General features: G+C 44.4%; 1 protein-coding gene across 1 annotated transcript in view; it reads right to left on the bottom strand.

The window, feature by feature from the left end:
- The window catches only part of CA10 (carbonic anhydrase 10), a 491,091-nt gene that overhangs the window by 394,174 nt on the left and 73,211 nt on the right, over positions 1-23,706 (bottom strand). Inside the window, exon 2 of the mRNA XM_032872027.1 lies at positions 13,948-14,022. Coding sequence (XP_032727918.1) covers positions 13,948-14,022 — 75 coding nt within the window. The remainder of the gene's footprint in view (positions 1-13,947; positions 14,023-23,706) is intronic.

Raw genomic sequence — 23,706 nt, 5'->3', positions numbered from 1 at the left:
CGGGTAAACTAGAGATAAAATGCAAAAATCATCACAGCTGCCCTGTGGTCCGGTCATAAGGAGGCACGGCGTCCATTGGGAGAAAAAGGAGTCGCGTCCTCCGCCACCCCCCCTTCCAGCCCTTATCACCACACTGGGACCCTGCCCCCCAGGCTAGGGTCAAGGAAAGGGAGTTGTCCCCCTCCTGCTGCCAAATCTCCAAAGAGCCCCCAGCAGGCACTGGATACTTGCTGCATAAAAGCCTTTGCTACATAGTTTATCTTTTTGGGAATGTTGCCGAATGTTGTAGTTTGTAACAAAGTCCACAGGCACCTCCCTGTCATCCTTTGGCCGGTATGAGAAGAATTCCTGGTTGGGGTTATAGTCTTGCTGCCTTTGATTATCTTCCGCCTGACAAAGAGTATAACCTGAGGGTGAAGCAGCTGGCTGTGTATTCAGTAAACAATCCCATTATCACACAATAACTCAATGAGTAGTATTTACCCTTACAAGGTACCTCTCAACAACTCACTGAGCTGCTTTTCAACAAAGCTATTACCTGTGGCTTTTGATGGTAACCCAGGCATGTCTTTCCAATGGGAGGCACTGCCAGGAGAGGGAGGGAGTGGATTTTCAGCTGGCTGGGATGGCCAACACCATGCATGGGAACCCAGTTAGCTTCACTCAAAGAAACCAGGTGTTTTGTGGCCAGAAGGCAGCCACGAGCTCCACTTTGGGGTTGTTTATTCAGAAAATGTCCAGGGGCACCTGGGTGGCTCAGTGAGTTAAGCCTCTGCTTTCAGCTCTGGTCATGGTCTCAGGGTCCTGGGATCGAGCCCCGCACTGGGCTCTCTGCTCAGCTGGGAGCCTGCTTCCCCCTCTCTCTCTGCCTGCTTGTGATCTCTCTCTCTCTCTCTGTCAAATAAATATAAAAAGAAAGAAAGAAAGAAAAGACAAGAAAATGCCAAGTTACTGAACCTAAGGCTGTATACAGGGTCAAACCTAAAGCATGTGACTAAGGAGCTTATTTTTTTTTTTAACTACCCCTTCCTCTGAACAACACAATTATCCTCAGGTACAACTATGCTAATTAATAACAGTATTTCTCTTCTGTAGCTTTAAAATACACAATCAAAAAAATTTCAGCAGTAAAAGCATTATTCAGATTCACTAAAACATTTCATGTCTGAACTGAAAACTGCACTGACCAAACGAAAATATTATCCCTTGCAGTTCCCATTCTGCCTCCGTGTTTTAAATTTCAAGTACAAACAAAAACTCCAAGTAGTCACACAGAATGACGTAGGTGAAGTAATTCACAGTCTGCTTCTTTGTGTTTACAATCACAGCACTGTTGCTGTGCATTTTGAACAAACTGTTTAAATTCAGGAATATGTAGTACTCTGGGGATTGGAGGCAGGGACTGCCTTACCTACCATGAACTCCACCCATTCTGAACCTGAACCTAAACCCTCAGGACTGTCCTCTAGGAACAAACATACAGAGCTGTGTCCCTGTGTGTCAGAAGCTAACTGAGCGACTGAGGGTTCCTCCAATTACTGTCTGTGTAGGATACAGGGCTCATTCAAAGACAAGTAACCAAGATGTGCCAACTGGAAGATTACACGTGTATTTTTAAAACATAACAACAACCCTAGGAATTGTCTAGAGCTCAGACCAACAAACTACTTTCTCAGGAGGAGTATTTCATCATAGGCATTTGTTGAATTTCCAGCACATAAGGATAATAAGAAGCAGATCAGACTTTCAGGGGATTTCATCATTTGCTAATTCAATTCTCCAGAGAGAGTGCACCCCTTCCTGCCTACACCCAGTGTGGAACACTGCCATAGAGCCTCCCTAGATATATTTCCAACAGGATAGGTCCTGAAGCTCCACAAGTATTTCCATTTTTCCTTTCTTTCTTTCTTCCTTTTTTTTTTTTTTAAGATTTTATTTATTTGAGAGAGAGGAAGAGAGAGCACAAGCATGAGCGGGGTTGGTGCAGGGAGCAGAGAGAGGGAGAAGCAGGCTCCCCACTGAGCAGGGAGCCCCACACGGGGCTCAATCCCAGGACCCCCGGATCATGACCTGAGCTGAAGACAGATGTTTAACCAATTGAGCCACCCAGGCACCGCCCTCCAGAAGTATTTCCAAAGTGGTTGATTGGCTAGAGCCACCTGTGCTGATGGGACCAGGACCCTGTGTGTGGCACCAGGAAAGACAAGTGCCTCTGAGAAGGCTGGGAGCGAGAGCGATACTTCATATTGGTTGGCTGCAACCCGGCCATCCTTGCAGTGGAATATATGTACAAGCTGCAAATGTACTTGTGTCCAAATTGTTTCTTTTTGCACAATGGGTGACCGTTAACATATCTTCAAAAGGCTTCCCATGCCTTCCTGGATTAGAAGGATGTATTAGGAACTCGGAATAGTAGTACAACCAAGCAGGGCCCTTCCTTGCCAGCTTAAATAGCCCAGTGCAAAATTACGGTAACAAAAAGAGCCATACCTTTGTAGTCTTTCAGAGTTGACAAGGCCCGTCTAGGTCTAATGCAGACGGTGGTCCCTCATTACCTGCGGTTTCGTTTTCTGGGTTTCCTTTACCTGTGCTCAAGTGTGGTTGGAGAGCAGATGGTCCACCTTCCGGCTTATCATCAGAAGGTCCCTACTAGCCTAACCCTATGTCCCATGTCCACGTCATTCTCACTCCACCTGACCATGTACACATTCTATTGTCTCACGTCATTACAAGAACAAGGATGAGCACAGCACAGGGAGATATTTAGAGAGAGAGACCACAGCCGCATTAGTTCTATTATAACATACTGTTATAATTCTTCTATTATTAGTTATTGCCAAGAATCTCTTGCTGTGCCTAATTTATAAATTAAACTTTATTGCAGATATGTGTGTGTGTGTGTGTGTGTGTGTGTGTGTGTGTGTATGTGTGTGTGTGTGTGTGTGTGTGTGTTTAGGAAAAAAGATGGTAGATACAGGGTTCAGTATATTCTGCATTTGAGGCACCCACAGGGGGGTCTAGGATCTCGCATCCTCTACAGATAGGAGGCAATTACTACCATTTTATTTTTACAGAAATATTGGAGACAGAGGTTTCATTCCTAATTTTATAATTGAGTAAACTCACGCTCTGAGAAGTTAGGCAATTTCTAAGCATCACGCAGCTGATACACAATGGGGCGAGACACAAAGCCTGATCTTCATAGTCCAGGGCACTTTCCATGATACAGCTTTCAAGTATAGTCCTAACAGGGGCTGTCATACAAGAGATGCTTGCAAGAAGTTTACAATCTGTTACTTAGTAGTAGGTCAGATTCCATTATGTTTCATCCACCAGCAGTGCCCTTTTCTATCTTGTCGACCTGACATACTCTTTCATTATCTTTGAAGACCCTATGTCAAGAGATGTCTTCATCTGCAAAGCCGTCTCTGACCTGAAGGCAGAGCTCATTGTTCACCTTTTTTTTTTTTTTAAGATTTATTTATTTGACAGAGATCATAAGTAGGCACAGAGGTAGGCGGCGGGGTGGCGGGGGAAGCAGACTCCCTGCTGAGCAGAGAGCCCGATGCGGGTCTCGATCCCAGGACCCTGGGATCATGACCTGAGCTGAAGGCAGAGGCTTTAACCCACTGAGCCTCCCAGGCACCCCGAAGGCACAGCTCCTGGTAACTTTCTCCTTTGTCTCTCCACGCAGGTTTCACATCCTCTACAAGGCTAAACTGTAATCTCCTGTTTGCAATCTGCCTCTAAACTTGTCTGTGAGCTCCTTAAGATTGAGAGCATTTATTCTTATTCGTATCCCCAGTGTCCAGCAGGGTGTCTGGCATCTTTCAGGCTCAGAGTAAATTTTAATCTCTACACATCCCAATTTCTGAGAAAAAAAATCTAACTAAAGGTATTTATAATTAAGGGTGAGTCCCTGTGGCATCACCTTGCTATGCTGAGAAGAATACATGCATTAAGTTCTATTTGTTTTCACATAGAGACCAGAGATCAGATATCTAGAGACATGCTTACATCACTGACTCCATTTCCAAATACTGACACTGAGAACATAATACAATTATCCTGTGAATGAAATCAATATTCTATTTCTTAATGCTACTAAATGTATCTCTCAAACCAATCTTATATCACATTAGTAAACTTTCAGAGAATATTGGAGCCAGCATGGGTCTTTGAAAATAACACAGCTGAAGGCATTGGTTTCATACACAAGGAAATCAAAAGCCCGAGATACTAAATGACTGGCCTGAGATTACACATTTGGTTAGTGGATGAGCCAAGCCAGTGAGCACTTTGCCATATCCCTTGCTGCTTCCATAACCCAAACAAGAAGATTGCTAACAACAGAAGTGAAGTTTGGGGCAGTGTACTGGTGTGCTTTCTCACCCACTCCCCACTCAAGTGAAGGAAACAGATAAAAGAACTTTTACAGTAAGGAATGATTGCCTCCAAGAGCAGAGGGTTATTCCCTTGACCAAATAATATGCAACAGGACTCTGTAAGATTCAAGTTTTATATAGAGAAATTAAAATGAATTCTACACGCCAACAGAAAGGTTTGCATACACCTTTGTGGCAAAGAAATTGATGCCATAAAGGGAGATGTCAGGAGGGGCTTGATTTTAGAACATCTATCTTCAGAATTATAATAGATCTGTGGGTTTCGAGCCATTGCTTGTGTAATTGGTTATGACATCAACACAAAACTAATACAGTAACTTTATAGAACACTTATCAAGTGAGGCGTATCAAAGGATGCGGGAGGGTGGGAAGGTTTAGGGGCTGTGAGATCGTCTTCCCTTCAAAGGCAGACTGAGTAGGGTTGGGTGAATGCCTCAGTAAATGCCTGAGGGGAGAAGGCCCATGTCCCAGTGTCAACAAGATCCTGTCCCTTGAAGGTGGAGGAGGAGCTTGGGAAGATGATGGAAAGCAAACACTGAGTGTGAACCAGCAGCCAAAGAGTAAGATCGCCCAATGCAAGGACAAGGATCTGATTGGGAGAAACATCAGAAGCCAAAGTGTGAGGCCATACAAGAGATGTCCTACAAGAGATGCTTGCAAGAAGCCAGAGGATAGAAGGCCAAGGAAAGAGGGGCAAGGGGAAATGGCTGGAAGAGCAATTTGGGGTGGCATCTGGCTGTTGTCCACAGGGAGACTCTCCATGCTGTGCCCCCCCCCCCCATCTCACTGCTTCTTTCCTATTTCCACAAAGGAGAACAATTCCACCCTCCAGCAAGTTGCCCAACCCAGAAGCCTGGGAGTCTTGTAGAGAATCCTTCCCTCTCCCTCATACTTGACATTTGTTATAAATCTGGGAGCCCTGGCTGAGAAATTTGAGCGCTGGTGTGGGGGAGGCTAGCATTGGTTATCACCTGAGCGGACTCTTGAGGGAAAGGCAACAAAAACAATATCTAATCTAAAAAATACTATTTGTCACCTCTCAATCTGAAGATTTATTCTAGAACAGTGTCTACTTCATCTTCAAACAGCATTGATTAGAATGATATTTTAGCAGCCTTTTCATTTTAAAGATTTTATTTATTGGGGCACCTGGGTGGTTCAGTTGGGTAAATGTCTGTTTTCAGCTCAGGTCATGATCTTGGCGTCCTGGGATTGAGCCCCTGTGTCAGGCTCCCTGCTCAGCAGGGAGTCTGCTTCTCCTTCTCCCTCTGTTCCTACCCCTGCTCATGCTCTCTCTCAAATAAATAAAATCTTTAAAAAAAAAGAAAAAGGTTTATTTATTTATAAAGGGGAGGAGGGGCAAAGGGAGAGAGAATCCCAAATGGGTTCCCCGCTGAGTGCAAAGCTCTATGCAGGACTTGATCCCAGGACCCTGAGATTAAGACCTGAGCTGAAACCAAGAGTTTGGACACTTAACCGACTGAGCCACCCAGGCATCCCCATTTTAGCCCCCTTTTACCGTTTCCTATATGTGAATGAAGGAGGTGCACAGCTTAGTACACAAGAGAACACCCACACTATTTACCACACAGAGGAATGAAGGCCGGCATGCCACATTCCAAGATGGCCTCCAACGTCCTCACCTTCTGGCATACACACCCTCCCTGAGTATGAATCGGATTTGTGTGTAGGATAGAATTTCACTCCTGCAATTAGGTCACGTGGTATGTGAGAGATGAAGGGATTTTGCAGATCTGAATGAGGTCGTCCATCAGCTGACTTGGAGTTGATCGCGGGGAGATTATCCTGGATAGGCCTAACTTTTAAAAGAGAGTCCAAAACCTCCCAGAAGAGAAGGGAGAGATTCAAAGGGAGACACTTTCCTCTTGGCCTTGAAACAGTCAGTCATGTTGTGAACTTGGAGAAGGGACAGCCTATAGGAGCTGAGGGCCTCAATCCTATAACTGCGAAGAACTGAATTCTGTCCAGGAGCTGTGTGAAGTTGGCCCTGGAGGAGAGGCAAAGAGACGGACCCCTTTTGCAGCCTTACAAGACCTTGAGAAGAGGACCCAGCTAAGCCCTATCCGAACTCCCAACCCAAGGAAACTGTAAGACAGGAAATGTGTATCTACTGAAGGCCCTAGTTATATGGTAATTTGCTACAAAACAATAGAAAACAAATATTGGGGGCGCCTGGGTGGCTCAGTTGGTTAAGCGACTGCCTTCAGCTCAGGTCAGGATCCCAGAGTCCTGGGATGGAGTCCCACATCAGGCTCCCTGCTCCTTGGAGAGTCTGCTTCTTCCTCTGACTTTCCCCCCTCTCATGCTCTCTCTCACTGTCTCTCTCTCAAATAAATAAATAAAATCTTTAAAAAAAAAAAAAAAGAAAAGAAAAGAAAACAAATATTGGCACCATCTACTAGAGGGAAGAATGCAGGGAATGCGTGACCCCAGGCAGGTCTTCCTACATCACCCACCACTCCACCATCTGCCTGCTTCCCTGCCCAGGAGGACTTCAGGGAGAAAAGAGAGCTCGCATTCCTTACCAAGAGAAGCCTGTCTTAAGTAGGGAAAATTTTAGATAACGCAGGTAATTAGGTATTGGTGCTAAACCACAGGTGGCTGCCCATAGATATAATTCCTGCATCTTCTAACAATCTTGAGGTTTTAAACCTACCCAGCAAGGCAGGTGTGGGAATTTGCGTGCTGGGAGAAGTGACTGTCCCACACAGACCACTTCTCCTGGATTTTGAAGAACGTACCAGAGCATGGTGCAGTGGGCCAAAGCAGCCTCCTGAGCCCCGCCTGATCAGAAACGAAGCTTCGAGTTCCTCTACTGATCATTCAGACAGTTAGAAACTCACTCTCATGATCCCTGGGGGCCTCTCCAGATCTCGGAGGAAGAGTGAATTGCTTATGGCTTCTTACTGTCCTCCTGTTGTTCCTGGGATCGCCGTGCCCAAGTACATGGAGGCTCCCGACTGCCTCCATTCTCAAACCACTCTGCTTCTGATACTCTACGTTCTGGCCACAGAAGTTTGTTCCATTTCTTACACATATCATGCCCATGCATACCTCTGAGCCTTTATGCAGGTGCACTCCTCCGCTGGGAACACACTTCGAAGCCTACTGTACACACTGTTGCTCCCAAAACCTTTCTATATTCCTAAGTGATGAGAGGCCTGGGAGCACCTCTTGTTGTAATGAGGCAACTCAAAGGGGGCTCCAGAATGGCCTCTAGATGGGAGCTCGTCGACAGAAAGACCGAGCCATGGATAGAAGCTTGGAATTTTCAGCTCCCCTCATTCCCCCCAACTTCCCCAGAATGAGGAGGGGGGCTACAAAGAGAGTGAGTAATTGATCACACCCATGTGAGGAAGTCCCCATAAAAATCCTAATAGAGGGGGGGGTCTGGAAATCTTCCTGGTTGGTGAACCCACTCATGTACCAGGAGGGTGGTACAGCCCAACTCCACGGGGACAGGAGCTCCTCACCCCATGTATTTCTTCATCTGGCTGTTCATCTGGATCCTTTATCATATTCTTTAGTAAACTGGTAAACATAAGTTAAGTATTTCCCTGAGTTCTGAGAAGCATGCTAGCAAATTAATCAAACCAGAAGAAGAGGGTGTGGGAACCTCTGATTTGTAGCCAAGTCAGGCAGAAGTCATGGGTAACCTGGGGACCTACTATGTGTAATTGGCATCTGAAAGGAGGGGGAGGGTGGCTGTCTCATGGGACTGGACCCTTAACCTCTGGGACCGGACTCTCCCTCCAGGTATAAAGTGTTAGAATTCAGTTGAATCGAAAGACACTCAGATGGTGTCGTGAAGAATTACTCGCTGTGTGAGCATAGCTCCACCCATTTGGGGACCAGAAGTGTCAGAAGTGAAACTTGCTATGGGAGGAGCAAAGGAGACTCAGGTAGGACATGGGAGGTTTTTCCTCCCTACTTGGAGCCCTACTTCCGGTGGTGGTGCTGGGTTTATTTTGATGCTGATGCTCATGATGATTCACACATGGCTTCAAGGAGCAACAATTCCTCTGTTTTTTGTTTTTTGTTTTAAGATTTTATTTGTTTATTTGACAGACAGAGATCACAAGTAGGCAGAGAGGCAGGCAGATAGAGAGAGGGATGGAAGCAGGCTCCCCGCTGAGCAGAGAGCCCGATGTGGAGCTTGATCCCAGGACCCTGGGATCATGACCTGAGCCGAAGGCAGAGGCTTTAACCCACTGAGCCACCCAGGCGCCCCAATTCCTCCGTTCTGATCCAAGCTGATATAGCAAACGTGGAGCCACTGCTGTATGCAAGGTTTGTGCTATGTCCTGGAGGGGTAGGTGTAAAGGGAGACAAGGTTCCTGCCCCTCGAGGCTAGACCCTCTTCAGAGTTCCCGCTGTTCCTGTCTTAGCTCACATCTCCCTCATCCTGAATCTTGCATTAGCCTTCATCCCTCCCTTGGCACTCCAGTGCATCCAGGGTAAAATCTAAACTGGCAGCTGGTATGGCCTTTGATGCCGGGACTCCTGCTGCCCTCCTCAGCCCTAAGTCCCCCCAGTTCTCCTTGCACAGTGAGCCTCTCTCTTCCCGGCCTCCAGGCCTTTGCCCACCTCCCTCCCCTTTCTGAAGCATCATTTCTTCCCTTTCTGCCATAGCACAATCACACATGGTACCCTTGGGGACCCAGTTTAGGCACTTCATTGGCGGGGAAGCCCTCCATGCTCTCTCAAAGTGGGCAACCCCAGACACCCTCCATGGGAATCCTGGCAACGCTGTCATGTCATGGATAATTACCTATCTCCGGCTCTCTCACTATCCTCAGCATCTTGGGACCACAGTGGAATGTCCTTTATGTCTTTTTTTAAAGATTTATTTATATATTTTAAAGAGAGTGCACCCACGCACATGCAGGGGGAGGAGCAGAGGGTGAGGAAGAGAGAAATTTTAGCAGTCTCCACACAGAGCATGGAGCCTGATGCGGGGCTCTATCTCATGACACTGAGACCAAGACCTAAACTGAAACTAAGAGTTAGCAGCAGCTTAACCAGCTGTGCCATCCAGGTGCCCCCTTTGTGTCATTACCCACCAAGGATGAAGCAGAAAGGAAGCATCTGGAGAAAGCCTGCTGGATGAGTGAGTTTAAGAGGTCAGGTTCAGCACCCTGAGAGCAAGCCTTAGGAGGTGATGATGGAAGAGAGATTCTCCACCTGCTCTAGGGTTTCATAAAGTTCTAAAAACATATACCCTAAGTGTCATGATTTAAAGCTTTCAAACAGAAGCAAGCCTCTCGACTCTGATGTCCTAGTCTGGAAAGAGAGAAAGTCCCCATTCCAAACACAGCCAGACACATGAAGCAGGTGTTGGGCTGAGAGGCCCCTTTTTACTTTGAGCCACTGTCTCTCCCACAAGACTGAAAGAAGTCAGAGGCCATCTCTTTTTTAAAACCCCAGCTCCTAGCATAGTGCCTCCTCTATAGAGAATGCTGATTCCCCTACTGTTTTGGATAAATGGAATGTGAAAAGACAGTATTTGGCACAAATTTTTCTGAAATGTGTTAAATGTGTGTATTTATGCTAAATGATAAATGTGTTATCTACATGTGTGAAAGAGAGATATACTTTAAATGTCACTAAACAAACCCTAAGCCGAATCCTTCAATAACATGATTAACGCAGCTTTGGGGTTTGGTCTTTGGGTTTGTTTTTTGCAGTTTTTGTGGGTTTTTGTTTTTGTTTTTGTTTTCCCCCTCACTATCTTAGTATAGGTGCCTGCCATCTCTTACCTGAATGATTTAAAAAAGAAAAAGAAAGAAAAAAAAGCTCCCTATGAATCCTTGTGCCTCTGATATTCTTTTTTTTAAATATTTTATTTATTTATTTGACAAAGAGAGAGAGCAGCAGAGGGAGAAGCAGACTCCGTGCTGAGCAGGGAGCCTGATGCAGGGCTCCAGCCCAGGATTCTGGGATCATGACCTGAGCCAAAGACAGATGTCTAACAGACTAAGCCACCCGGGCACCTCTCTAATACTCTTATCAAAAGGCACTACATCTCCATGACTATAGCCAGAGCTGACTTTTTATTTTTTTATTATTTTTTAAGATTTTATTTATTTGACAGAGATCACAAGTAGACGGAGAGGCAGGCAGAGAGGTGGGCGGGGGGGAAGCAGGCTCCCTGCCGAGCAGACAGCCTGATGCGGGGCTCGATCCCAGGACCCCGAGATCATGACCCAAGCTGAAGACAGAGGCTTAACCCACTGAGCCACCCAGGTGCTCCCAGACCTGACTTTTTAAAATATGCATTTGGTTATGTCTCTCCAGAGGTTAGCGAGGTCTTATAATTCCTCCATTCTCAAAGGGAAAGTAAGTTCTTGAACACAAAACACAAAGATTCTCATGGCCTGGCCCCTGAGGACATGCCGGCCTCCTCATGCATGACCCCACGGTGCGCCCTGCTCTGTGGATACTCTCCGCACCCACCGTGCATTTCCACCCCACTCCGCCGGTGCGGTTCCCTCCGACGCTGTCCACCTTTTCCTCCTTCTCCACTGAGAACCCTGAATCTGGGAGAATGCTTTGTTTGGGCTGCAAGGAGCAGAAAGCGGGACTCAAAACACCTCCAACAGCAGGAGCTCAGTTGTCTCACGTAAGAAAATGAGGCCATTCCATGGTTAATTCAATGCTAAGGAAGCCGCACAAGAACTACATTCATTCTGAGTTTCATCTTCCTCTTTAGATGGTGGGTTCACCCTTGAATCAGAACCGTGAATCAGTCACCTCTTGATATCAACAGCCCCAAGCATGGTGCTTCCCATTGCGGGGGGAGGAGAGGCGACTCTACAGGTGCTTTGAACTGACCAAAGGGGGTTATTCTGCTGCTAAATCAACCTTGTGCTTGCCATGGCCAGAGAAATCCTCTATTTCTAGGCACCACGAGCTTTGTTGAAATCACAGATTCACAACTGTTGTGCCAACTTTTTCCTAGATACTCTTGCAAAGAACTTACGAGGCAATAAAACTTGCTCAAAAAGTCTGGTCATACAAAGTCCTCTTCTTTGTCACACATCCATCACATGAAGAAAGTCCCGGTGGCAAAGCAAAGAGCACTCTTAACCTTATACTCCGCAATGAGAATAAGAGATAAAGGGTCCACGGTTCGCCCTGAGCACCAACTCAGATAAAGGAGGTCATTTGGAATGTGTCAGAGGCTAGAGCCTCAGGTCCAATTACTTAATTCAAAAAGTCTCATGACTCCTCTCTTAACAGAGTGGAGTACCCCAAAGCTTAAGAAGTAAAACCATCAGATACCAGGCTTCTTTCCCAGGAGGCCAAAGGGCCTTTGGGACCATTAAAGGCAGAGGATGATAAAGTCACTTCTCAGTTGGCCACTGCCTAGAGACCAGCTGAGCTCACCAACCCAAGGAACAATCACTGCGCGTCTTCCGTGTTCCACGCATCATAAGAGACCCTCATTTACATTATTAGGTTTCCAGTTAATAGCTCTCTGCCTTTGCCCAAGCAGAAAAGTAGCAAACATCCAATTGTACTGCTATTCATAAAATAATAACAGTAATGCCCAGAACGACTGACTTGTACTCACACCATGGGTCAGACATGACCATAAGCACCTTATCTTGCGTTCTATAATTTAATCCTCACAAAACCTCATAAGGCTGACTGGGTCCTTATCTCCATTTTAACAGATGAATAACTGAGAGGTGGCAGGCAAGTTGCAGACAGAACTACCAGGAGGAAGCCGTAGGACCCCCACTCAGCACCTGGTGTGTCTGACGCGAGAGCCCACACTGCCCATTTTATACATATTATCTCCCATGAAGCTGGCAAAGAGGGAAAGTTCAGCTTTTTTTAAAAATCAACACATAAAAGGAAAAATAAAACTTTTCCTGCGGCTGTCTCAGAAGCAACAACCAAATCAAAAGTGGGCTTTGGACACGTGTAGAGAAGGGATGTGCCAACGGAGGGGGAAACATCAAAAATAAAATGTGGGGCAGGAAAGCAACACTTTGCAGGGTTTATTCAGTATTATCCACGAGCACTTCAGTCACCACAGAGGATATTCTTAGTTGGACAAACTCATGATAACCTGGAGGGAATGCCCTTTGTGGTTCTAATTCCACAATTGCAAAGCATGTATGTATGAATGCGGTTTCTGGGACATTTTGAACTTGAGAAGCGGATTCCTCAGAAAAACAATGAGCATGCCATCCACTGGCAAGGGATGTCCCAGCTGTTAAGGATAAAATGCCATGTATCTAGATCAGGCCACATGAATATAGCTTGTGACAATCAAGTTGTTAGAAACCTGATCATTTCTGGGTGAACTAATCAAGACCAGTATCTATGCCCCCTGGGCCAAGGAATAAATGTGCCAAAGTCAATTTGTACGGTTAATAATCTTAATTTATGAGGCTATTCTGCAGTCAGCTGGCTTTTTCGTGGGTTGCCCACCGCACCTTCACCAAGCTGCTCTCCTCCTACCGGAAAGCCTCAAGAGCATGGGTTACTGTCCTACAGTTCAGCTGAGAAAGTGATGCTCGGAGGGGTTTAGTAACTTGCTGTGCTCTGCACAGCTGACATTAGGAACTCCATAGAAGAACCAGAACATAACAGCAGCCAAGGCTGAACGGGTTGAGCTGGGGACGTGGCTCTTCCCACCTGCCACCAAGTACCAGGATCTCCACCGACACGGGAAGCTCTCTGTGCTTAGCCCCTAAGTGAGGACTCCATACCGACTCCTCCCATGTGCTGCATTTCTTCCCATCCCACATCTAGGCAGTTAAAAATACTTTGAAATATCTCACCCGCCTTTCCATCCGTCCTTCTCCTTAACATTCTTGTTTTTTTTTTTTTTTCCTCTTGCCTCTCTCCCCCACTAAAGTCTGATACAGAAGAAAGGGGAGGGCTGTGATTAAGGTCAGAGTGGTGGGGGGCCACAAGGACCCTCCAGGCTTCCTTAGACCCTAAAGCCATTGTATGTTTCTGGCTCTAATTTGCCTTCAGTTCTCTCCCCTACTCCCATGGTGACAGCATTCACTCCAGCCGTTATTTTTAGCCCATGCTTGGCCCAATCTGCTGAGTTCTGACCACAGATGCTACTCAAGTGACATCAGTGACAGCATGCATCCCAGCAAGCCTCACTGTCATGGTCAGCCTTTCCAGACTTCCTGTTTCATTAATGTTAAAAAAAAAAAAAATGGCTCTTTCTTATTTAACGAAATTCCAGCAGAGCTTCCACCCTTAGTTCTCCACAGCCCTCCTGCTGGCAGAGCCACCTGTAGAGAGAAAGGCCTTGGGATGTAGGCTCCCATGGAGCAAGGGGATCTTGGTGAAATTGCCAGTCTAGAACAAACTGGCCCTTGATGGAAAAGTCTTATATCCACCATATACAAGAGACGCTGCTGCTCCTTGCAATGCCTTCTTTGCCATGCAGCAAAGGCAAAATTCTGGAAATAGTATTCTATTTCATTCAAATTCAAATTCCTTCCTTAAAAAAATAAAAGAATATGAATAAATGTGTATTTACCTGGAACAAAGCTTCCCTGGACCACCTCCTTGTACGCCCACCAGCCTTCATGGATTTTTGGTGAATTCTGTTGAGCTGTATAGGGAAAAAAAAAGGGGAGAGACACTGAGAGGCTAACCAAGGATCCCTGTGTCCTGGCTGTGGAAGAAGAGTGAATATACATACAATAATCTTCTTCTACCCACAAGTTTTCCTACAAAATGCAACAGCCACCCTCCCTCTCCTTTTTTTTTTTTTCAGATAGATTATTAACCTGGAAATATCTTGTCATCGTATTTTTATCAAAAAGCACTCAGTAGATTTCTATTGAAGGGAAATAGACAGTAATTATGTATTTAAGTCTATTTCAATTCCCCTGTCACTTGTCTCTACCTCCGACTCATCTCTTTTCCACACCTACCCAAACCCATGAGCGCACACACACACGTGTACACACACGTGCGCACACACACACACCCTCCACTGGGATCGAGGAGAGGAGGCTGATCCCACCCACAAGCCAGACAAGGGGTGCAGAAACCCTTTAGGAATGGAGAGGTGGTAGGGCATTTGCTAAAAGGGCGAGGCTAGAAGAGGGAAGAGCTTTCCTCAGGCCCCTGGAAAATGAAAACAAGAATATGAATCATCATGGTGAGAGTTTTTGCCATCATAGGGAGAAAAAGGGGAAAGCCCAAGAAATTGGAACATACATAGCACAGGGATCTGTGAGCTCCTGCAGATGGGACCTCAGGATAATCTTTGACCTTGATGACAGCTGGTGGGTGATCAGGGTGATTCTATTACAGGTGGGTATCTGCCCCACAGTGCTGGAGGCAGACATTTGTGTGGACGCTTCCACTACTGAACCGCATCCACATGTCACCTGTCAGTCCCACTGAAAGAAAATAAGGTAACTTCCACCGTATTTGTAATTCAGCGGGGATATAGCTAATGTTAAACCTTGCTTTGCATTGCATTTCTTTAAATCTTGGTTTTGTTTTTTGTTTTTTTGTTGGTTTTTTTTTTCGGTCTCCTTCAGAGGCATCATTCTCAGTGAGAGAACATGGTCCAAAACAATGCGTTTGAAAGCACAGCTTTGCATAGAGAGAGGATCTACCAAATTCCTTTAGCTTCCATAGGAGTTTCCATCCCTTAGCTCCAAGAGTCTCCCATGGTAGAGGGAAGATATTTTTCTGCCTGGGACATTAAGGCCACTGAGGCTAGTAGTTTTGTGATGAAGAATGGTTTATGACACAGGATGAGTGAAAGAGAAACCCACTTCTTCTGGAGAGGGCAGTGGGGTTTGAGGTATTCAGACACAAAGAGAAGAGGGGAAAAGACCCTACTCAAGGTTCTGGAAAGATATCCTGCTCCAAGTTGCCTAGCGCAAGTCTAGGGCTTGGGAGGCATCAAAGGACAATGGGTTACCCAGGATCCTATTTCCATGTGGAATGGATAGAGCTCCCACAGCCCTTGAGGACAATCCTAAAGGCAGCTGAGTGGAAGGCCAGTGATCTGTTCTGGGGCAGCAGGCAAAGGGAGAAGTGGCCTCAAAGCAGAGGCTGGAGAGACTCCAAGTATTTGTGACACTAGGGAAAGAAAAGGAGATGTGAAATCAGCTAGGAATTCTTTACACCAGACTGACTTAAGAAAGTTATATGGTTGGAAAGTTTACCAAGTAGGCAGATGGTGGACATTTCTCTGGTTCAGAGCAATTCTGATGCTTCCTCTAAGCCTTAATATTGCATAATCCACCCTCCCCTTCCTTCCCAGATCATTGGACAGTCATCATAGGAGAAAGAGGGGAATGCCAAAGGTTTAGAAATCTGTGAGATCAGATTCACCTAATGCACTCATATCCAGTGGCCCATTTTTTAAAAAAAAAATATTTTATTTATTTATTTTAAACAGAGAGAGAGAAAGAGGGGGAAGAGGCAGAGGGAGAGAGAGAATGGCAAGCCAACTCTGTGCTTAGCATGGAGCCCGACGTGGGGCTCAATCCCAGGATCCTGAAATCATGATGTGAGCTCAAACCAAGAGTTGGGCGCTTAACTGAATGAGCCAGTAAGCACCCCTACAGTGACCCATTTTTGAAACAAACATTCTGTAATGCCACCTTGATAATTAAATAAAACTCATAGGCAGTAGACCCTACAAAACAAACAAACAAACAAACAAAAACCACTCTGATATTTCACTAAACTTTAGCCTACCTCTGCTGGATATGAAGCATGTCCCAAGTCCGGAAGAGATATACTTATCTGAAACCCCAAAAGTATTGAACTGCAGACACCACCTAACAGCTTTGCATTAGAGATAAGCCAGGATTGTTTTTCCTTATCAAAGACAAGAATTTCTGAGTTTTATCAAAACTCACCAAATTTTACCCAATCAGGATTGTTGACTCTCTTGAACAACGTAAACCATAAATACGACCGTCTTTCTTTATTCTCAGAGGTAGTTGTTGGGACAGCCACACTCACTTTTTTTTTCTAATTTCATTTTGCTTAAATTCAATTAATTAACATATAGGTATTATTAGTTCCAGAGGTAGAGTTCAGTGATTCATCAGTCTTTTATAATACCCAGTGCTTCTTATAACATGTTCCATCTTTACTGCCCATCACCCACTCACCCCATCTGCACCGCCCCCCCCAGCAATCCTGTTTGTTTCCTATGATTAAAGTCTCCTATGGTTTGTCTCCCTCTCTGATTTTGTCTTGTTTTATTTTTCCCTCCCTTCCCCTATGAACATCTGCTTTGTTCTTTAAATTCTACATATGAGTGAGATCATATGATAACTGGCTTTCTCTGATTGATTTATTTCATTTAGCATTAATACCCTCTAGTTCCATCCATGTCATTATAAATGGTAAGGTCTCTTTTTTGATGGCTGAGTATTATTCCATTGTATAAACATACCACATCTTCTTTATCCATTGATCTGTTGATGGACATCTGGGCACCTTCCATAGTTTGGCTATTGTGGACACTGCTGCTATAAACATTGGGGTGCAGGTATCCCTATCCCTTCAGATCACTATGTTTGTATCCTTTGGGTAAATACCCAGTAGTGCAATTGCTGGGTCATAGGATAGCTCTATTTTTAAATTTTTGAGGAACCTCCATACTGTTTTCCAGAGTGGCTGCACCACTTTGCATTCCCACCAGCAATGTAAGAAGGTGCCCCTTTCTCTACATCCTCACCAATATTTGTTGTTCCCTGACTTGTTAATTTTAGACATCTGACTGGTGTGAGGAAGCATCTCATTGCGCCAAAAACTAAGATACTCAGGAATAAACCTAACCAAAGAGGTAAAGGATCTTTACTCTGGAAACTATAGAACACTTATGAAAGAAATTGAGGAAGACACAAAGAAATGGAAAAACATTCCATGCTCATGGATTGGAAGAACAAATATTGTTAAAATGTCTATACTACCCAGGGCAACATACACACTTAGTGCAATCCCTAACAAAACACCACCATTTTTCAAAGAGCTGGAACAAATAATTCTAAAATTTGTATGAAACCAGAAAAGACCTAGAATAGCCAAAGGAATGTTGAAAAAGAGTACCAAGATGGTGACATCACAATTCCCAACTTCAAGCTCTATTACAAAGCTGTCATCATCAAGACAGTATGGCCCTGGCTCAAAAACAGACACATAGATCAATGGAACAGAATAGAGAGCCCAGAAATGGACCCTGAACTCTGTGGTCAACTGATCTTTGACAAAGGAGGAAAGAATGTCCAGTGGAAAAAAGACAGTTTCTTCAACAAATGGTCTTGGGGAAACTGGACAGCCACATTCAGAAGAACAAAACTGAACCATTTTCATACACCACACACAAAGATGAACTGAAAATGGATGGAAGATCTAAATGTGATACAGGAATCCATCAAAATCCTAGAGGAGAACATAGTCAGCCACCTCTGTGACCCTGGCCACAGCAACTTCTTGCTAGACACATCTCCAAAGGCAAGAAAAACAAAAGCAAAAATGAACTATTGGGACTTCATCAAAATGAAAAGCTTTTGCACAGCAAAGGAAACAGTCAACAAAACCAAAAAACAACTGACAAAATGGGAGAAGATATTTGCAAATGTCTTATCAGATAAATGGCTAGTATCCAAAGTCTATAAAGAATTTACCAAACTCAACACCCAAAAAGAAGTAATCCAGTGAAGAAATGGGCAGAACATATGAACAGACATTTCTCCAAAGAAGACATCCAAATGGCCAACAGACACATGAAAAAGTGCTCCACATCACTCAACATCAGGGAAATACAAATCAAATCCACAATGAGAAGCCACACTCTGGTGTATATCTTACCATTACAAGTGAGGATCTTCAAAGCACTCAAAAATATGTTTTACATTAAATATTTTTACCAAGTTGTTTTACAAAAATTTTTGTTGATAGTAATTACACCGATCCATTTCAAACAATTAACACAGTACTTTAGCTATAAAGTAAAGAAGAAATAAAAGAACGTAATTCATAATAATACATATTTCAGTGTGTTTGCTTGAGCCTGATGCCTTCGAACAGAGACTGGTAAATTATCATCCACTAGCCAAAAATGGCACACTGACTCTTTCTGTACCACTCAAAAGCTAAGAAGGCTTTGAATTTTCAAGTAGTCAAAAACAAATAAAAAAGAGTATCTTGTGACATGTGAAAATTATATTAAATGGAAATTTCAATGTCTATAAAGGTTATTTTTAAAGATTTTATTTATTTATTTGACAGAGAGAGATCACAATTAGAGAGGCAGGCAGAGAGAGAGGGGGAAGCAGGCTCCCCGCTGAGCAGAGAGCCCAATATGGGGCTCGATCCCAGGACCCTGGGATCATGACCTGAGCTGAAGGCAGAGGCTTTAACCCACTGAGCCACCTAGGCGCCCCCAATATCTATAAAGTTTTATTGAAACACAGCCATGCCCACTTCTTTACATATTGCCTATGGCTGCTTTCTTACTACAATGGCAGAGTTGAATAATTGTGACAGAGACAAACTGGCCTGCCAAACTTAAAATATTTCCTATGTGGCTCTCCAAAAAAAAATTTGCGACTGTTATTTTAGGCACTTAATTTCAAAAAACAATCAACAGACTATAATGCTTTAGCTGTAATATAAAGGATAAATGCATAATTTGTAATAAAATACATTTCAATTTGTAAATACTTGGTTGATACACCAGAAGAATGAAGAAGTTGAATATCTGATTGAAACAGGTACCAATAACACAGTTGGGGGCGTGCCTGGGTGGCTCAGTCAGTTGAGTGTCTAACTCTTGATTTGAACTCAGGTCATGATCTCAGGGTCCTGGGCTTGGGCCAGCATTGGGCTCTGTGCTTGAAATTATCTCCCTTTCCCTCTCCCCTTCCCAGCCCCCCACCTCTCTCTCACTGTCGCTCTCAAATAAATAAATAAACCTTAAGAAATAATAACATAGTTGTACTCTATTGGAGAGGCCACAATCCACAAGAGGCATTGCTCTCAGTGGTGGGATTTTCCAAAATACAGAACAGCTCTTGACGAAGTTCAGAACAAATGAAGTACCATCTTCCCTTGATATACACAGTATTTGCATTGCTGGAGAAGAGCATATACTGAAACTATGTAAGGGATACTTTGTGTTCATATGCAACAGGGAGTTTATATGCTCAGATAAACAAAAGTTTACACTCACTTGAATGTTGGCTGGGACATAGGACAATGTATCACTGTTTGAAACTGTCAAATACATTGTAGAGCATGTTCTCAGCCTGCCCTGACCCAGTTGGTGCTAAGTGCAGTATCTTTCATTCAAACAATGTCACAAGGATGCCTGGGTGGCTCAGTTGGTTGAGCATCTGCCTTTGGTTCAGGTCATGATCCCAAGGTCCAGGGATCGAGCTCCACATCAGGTTTCCCGATTGGCGTGGAGTCTGCTTCTCTCTCCCCCTGCTCTTCTCTCTCACTCTCCCTCTCCTTCTCTCTCTCTCTCCCTCTCTCAAATAAATAAATACAATCTTAAAAAAGTTAGAATAAAACAATCTCCTGCTGCCCCTCTTGTCAACCACTGACTTAATGGGATTATTTATGGCACTATTTATCTATGATAAACAAAGATAAAGCATCATGTTGAACACTAATCAGAGGATAAGGCACATTTCCCTATATATCTAAATTGTACTGTCAAATCCACATGCCACCGCATTACCTATTTCAATATTTTTTTCTTTATCTTGCCATTTGACCATATCCTTAAGAAACTATCATTTCCACCAAAGGAAAAGCAGTGAGGAAAAAAGAGAAAGCAAAGATGTTTGCTCTTAAGATGATAAAAAGGGAAAGCTAATTCCAATACAATCCTAAGTAAAATGACTAAAATGACTAAGTTTTCAGATTTTTAGATACATTCATATTCTCATTCTCTTCCTTCTGTATATATAGCCATCCCCCATTCCCTGCACACACATACAGAGGCCCCTCATAAGGAAGACCAATCAATCTGACTGAAGCACTGATTTAAGAGAAGTCACCTTTTTTAAATAAAGATTTTACTTATTTATTTTTCAAAGAAAAAGAGAGAGAGAGAGCACAAGCAGGGGGAGCGGCAGGCAGATGGAGAAGCAGGCTCCCCACTGAGCAAGGGTCCGGATGTGGGACTCGATCCCAGGACTCTGGGATCATGACCTGAGCCAAAGGCAGAGGCTTAACCGACTGAGCCCTCCAGGCATCCCAGGAGATGTCATTTAAAAGGTAGAAGAAAACAAAGTCCTTGGATAATTACAAGTATTGCAACGGACAGAAGTCTCACCGCGAGCTTCCGTTCTGGCCACAGAGCTGCAGAACGTCTTGCTCTCCCTACGTGTCCCATCATTGATCCTTCAGATACCCCAGGCACTCAGAAGTGAAATCATGGAAGAGTTCAGCAGGCGGCCAGACAATCAGACCATCTGAATGAAGTCTGTTCTAACGACAGAACGGCAGAGCTTCGTTTGCTTTCTTTGACATGCCCTGTGAAGGATCCAAACTTGCCCAGCAAAAATCAATCAGGCCTGGGCCCACGTGCCGTCTGTCAATTACAGAATATGATACCTGCAGGCTAGATGGGAAGAGAAGGAAGGCGTTTCATACGATGTGTTTCTGAATGCCTCATGCTGTTGGGCCATTTGGAAAGCTAGGACAGCATATTGCAAAGGCATCTCATTTAAAGCTTTGGTACAGGAATGCCTGGATGGCTCAGTTGTCACGTGTCTTCCTTTGGCTCAGGTCATGATCCCAGGACCCTGGGATCAAGCCCCACATTGGGCTCCTGCTCAGCGGGGAGCCTGCTTCTCCCTCTCACTCTGCCTCCTGCTCCCCCTGCTTATGCTCTCTCTGACAAATAAACAAAATCTCTCTCTGACAAATAAATAAAATCTTAAAATATATATATCTAAAACTCTGCTACCACAAGCATGAGCGGCTTGTCTGTAACAGATCACCAGGAGGAGTACTGGCTTCCCATTTTAAACCTGCCCAGCCAGATCCTCCCTAGTCATCTTGTTTACATCTATCTGATAGCCAGTGAGCTGTGAGCAGCCAAGCCAGCCGGCTGAGAACTCCTCCCAGCAAACAGGTGAGCAGAAAGGAGCCTCAGCCTCTGTAGCACTGTACCGAAGCATCAGATCTCTGCACTTAACATGCAACCAGCCCCTGGGAAAAATCCAGGTGTCTAATCAAAAACATTGTGTTGACAGTAAAAGCTGTCATCACTGCCAGATGAGGAGATATACATAGCAAGGGTCCCTCTCTTGGTAGTAAGGAAAACATATTTCAATTTTCTTCTCCCTTTTTTCATTGTGGCAGTTTGAGAACTTGTGAGTTTCAAAAGAAAATTCAGAGTCTTGGGATTCAGAAAGAGACACAGAATTCATTACTCCGATCTCCTCTTGGGCAGTTGAGGAAATGGACGAACAGAGAAGAGGTAGAAGGGATGTCACTAAAAAAAATAAATAAAATTAAAAAAAAATATATAGGATGTCTTAGAACAAGAGTCAGCAAACTTTCTCTGTAAATGGCCAGATCATAAATATTGTGGGCTTTGAAGGCCGTACTGTTTCTGCCCCCATGACTCTTCTGCGCCACTGTAACACAAATGAAGGCATATACAATCCAGAAAGGAATGGCTGTGGTTGTGGGCCAATAAAATGATATTTACGGACATACCTCAAGGGCTGGATTCAGCCCATGGCGGGCAGAACTGTGTTGATTCCTGTCTTACAGCTAGAAAGGATTTTTGTCATCTAGTTCTGCTGCCCTATTCAAATGTTTAGAAGTGAGCTACTTTAAAAGGCAAATTAGAATTTGGAAAGAGATGAGCTTCTAATTACAGGAAAATGGCATCTGATCAGTAAGCACCGTAGAATGGATATGTAAGACTAAATCTTCTCCGAATTCCCTGAAATTGGTCACCAGGGTCTACATAAAAATCAATACACGCCCCCCCACCACCACCAAATACCATTTCTATTCTAAATCACCAAACTTGTAGGGGTCTCACATAAACACTGCCCACACCCCCATGCTGGGTTTTTCAAACAGTCCTAAAGGAGCTGACTGATTCTTGAAACCCTTATTACCCTTCCCTTAAGTCTAGAAAGCACATTTCTGAGTAACTCCTAAGGATTCTCATCTGTGTCCATACATAAAGTAATTCTATTTTTACTTGTTAATTCTTCTACATCATTTTGAGATGAACTTCTGCAACTCTCCTCTCTCTGTATTTTCAATCCTTATCCGTACCTTAGGTTTAGAGAAAACACAACTTGGGACCATCTCCATATGGAAAGTAGAGGGGTCTCTTGACCTCATGGAAAAGAAAACTCAAGAGCAACACTGAGAGTGGCCGATGTGGTCGGGAGGGAAATGGTGCAGGATGGACAGAAGAACTCTCACAGAGGGATCCTGCAGGGGAAGGGAGAATGCTTAAGGAAACTCCCACCGAAATGCACCTAACAGTAAGCACACACATTGCAGAAATGCACTTCCAAGCCATTGGTCAGTGCCACGTCATCTGTGACAGGTGGTCTATGATAAGGGAGGACGGAACCAAGTATAGGGGAGACACACTTAGACTACAGGTACTACTGTGCTATTTTGTTTAAATGGGCTAGAGGAGCTCCGAACAGTATAGTTTCCTCAAGAAACTCTTTTTCTCGGCCTAAGGAGGTAACATAAGGAGGCACTGATCCTGTTGGATCAGTAGAACACCAAATGCTGGAAGGGGAAAAAGCGCTGCCATCACTGGATGCAGGATGTGAAGGATCACATTCCCTACCCCCAAGACAATCACTATTTTCCCTTAAACTTCCCTACACAGGAAGCAGGAACATGGAGAAGAGCATGGATCACTAGGAGAAATGTAAGTGGCCATCCTGGTACATTGCGTGGCACCCACTGGACTTGCCAGGGATAATCCTCTCCCCGAAGTGCTTCACTTCTATACACGCGGTAGGTCTCTCTCTCCTCCATGCATCTTTGATATTAGGAGTTTTCCTACATGTTGGCATGGAGATAGTGCCCCACATTTACCTGTTTCCGTGTCATTCTTTCACATGATACAGTAACTTTCTTGAAGCCAGAGAACATGTCTTCTTTTGAAATCCCACTATTGATGCAAAACATCACCAATAAGAGATGCCCAAGAAAGTTGGATGAACCCAGGAAAAACGCTGTCGTGAAGTCAAATGTTATACCATTCAAGGCCCGCTTGAACAAACCTCGAGAGGTTTTAGTT

This window comes from Lontra canadensis, unplaced genomic scaffold (genome assembly GCF_010015895.1).
Source record: "Lontra canadensis isolate GAN:19392208 unplaced genomic scaffold, GSC_riverotter_1.0 scaffold43, whole genome shotgun sequence".
Lineage (NCBI taxonomy): Eukaryota > Metazoa > Chordata > Mammalia > Carnivora > Mustelidae > Lontra > Lontra canadensis.
The sequence above is the reverse complement of the archived record's forward strand: the minus strand, read 5'-3'. Positions and strand labels throughout refer to the sequence as shown.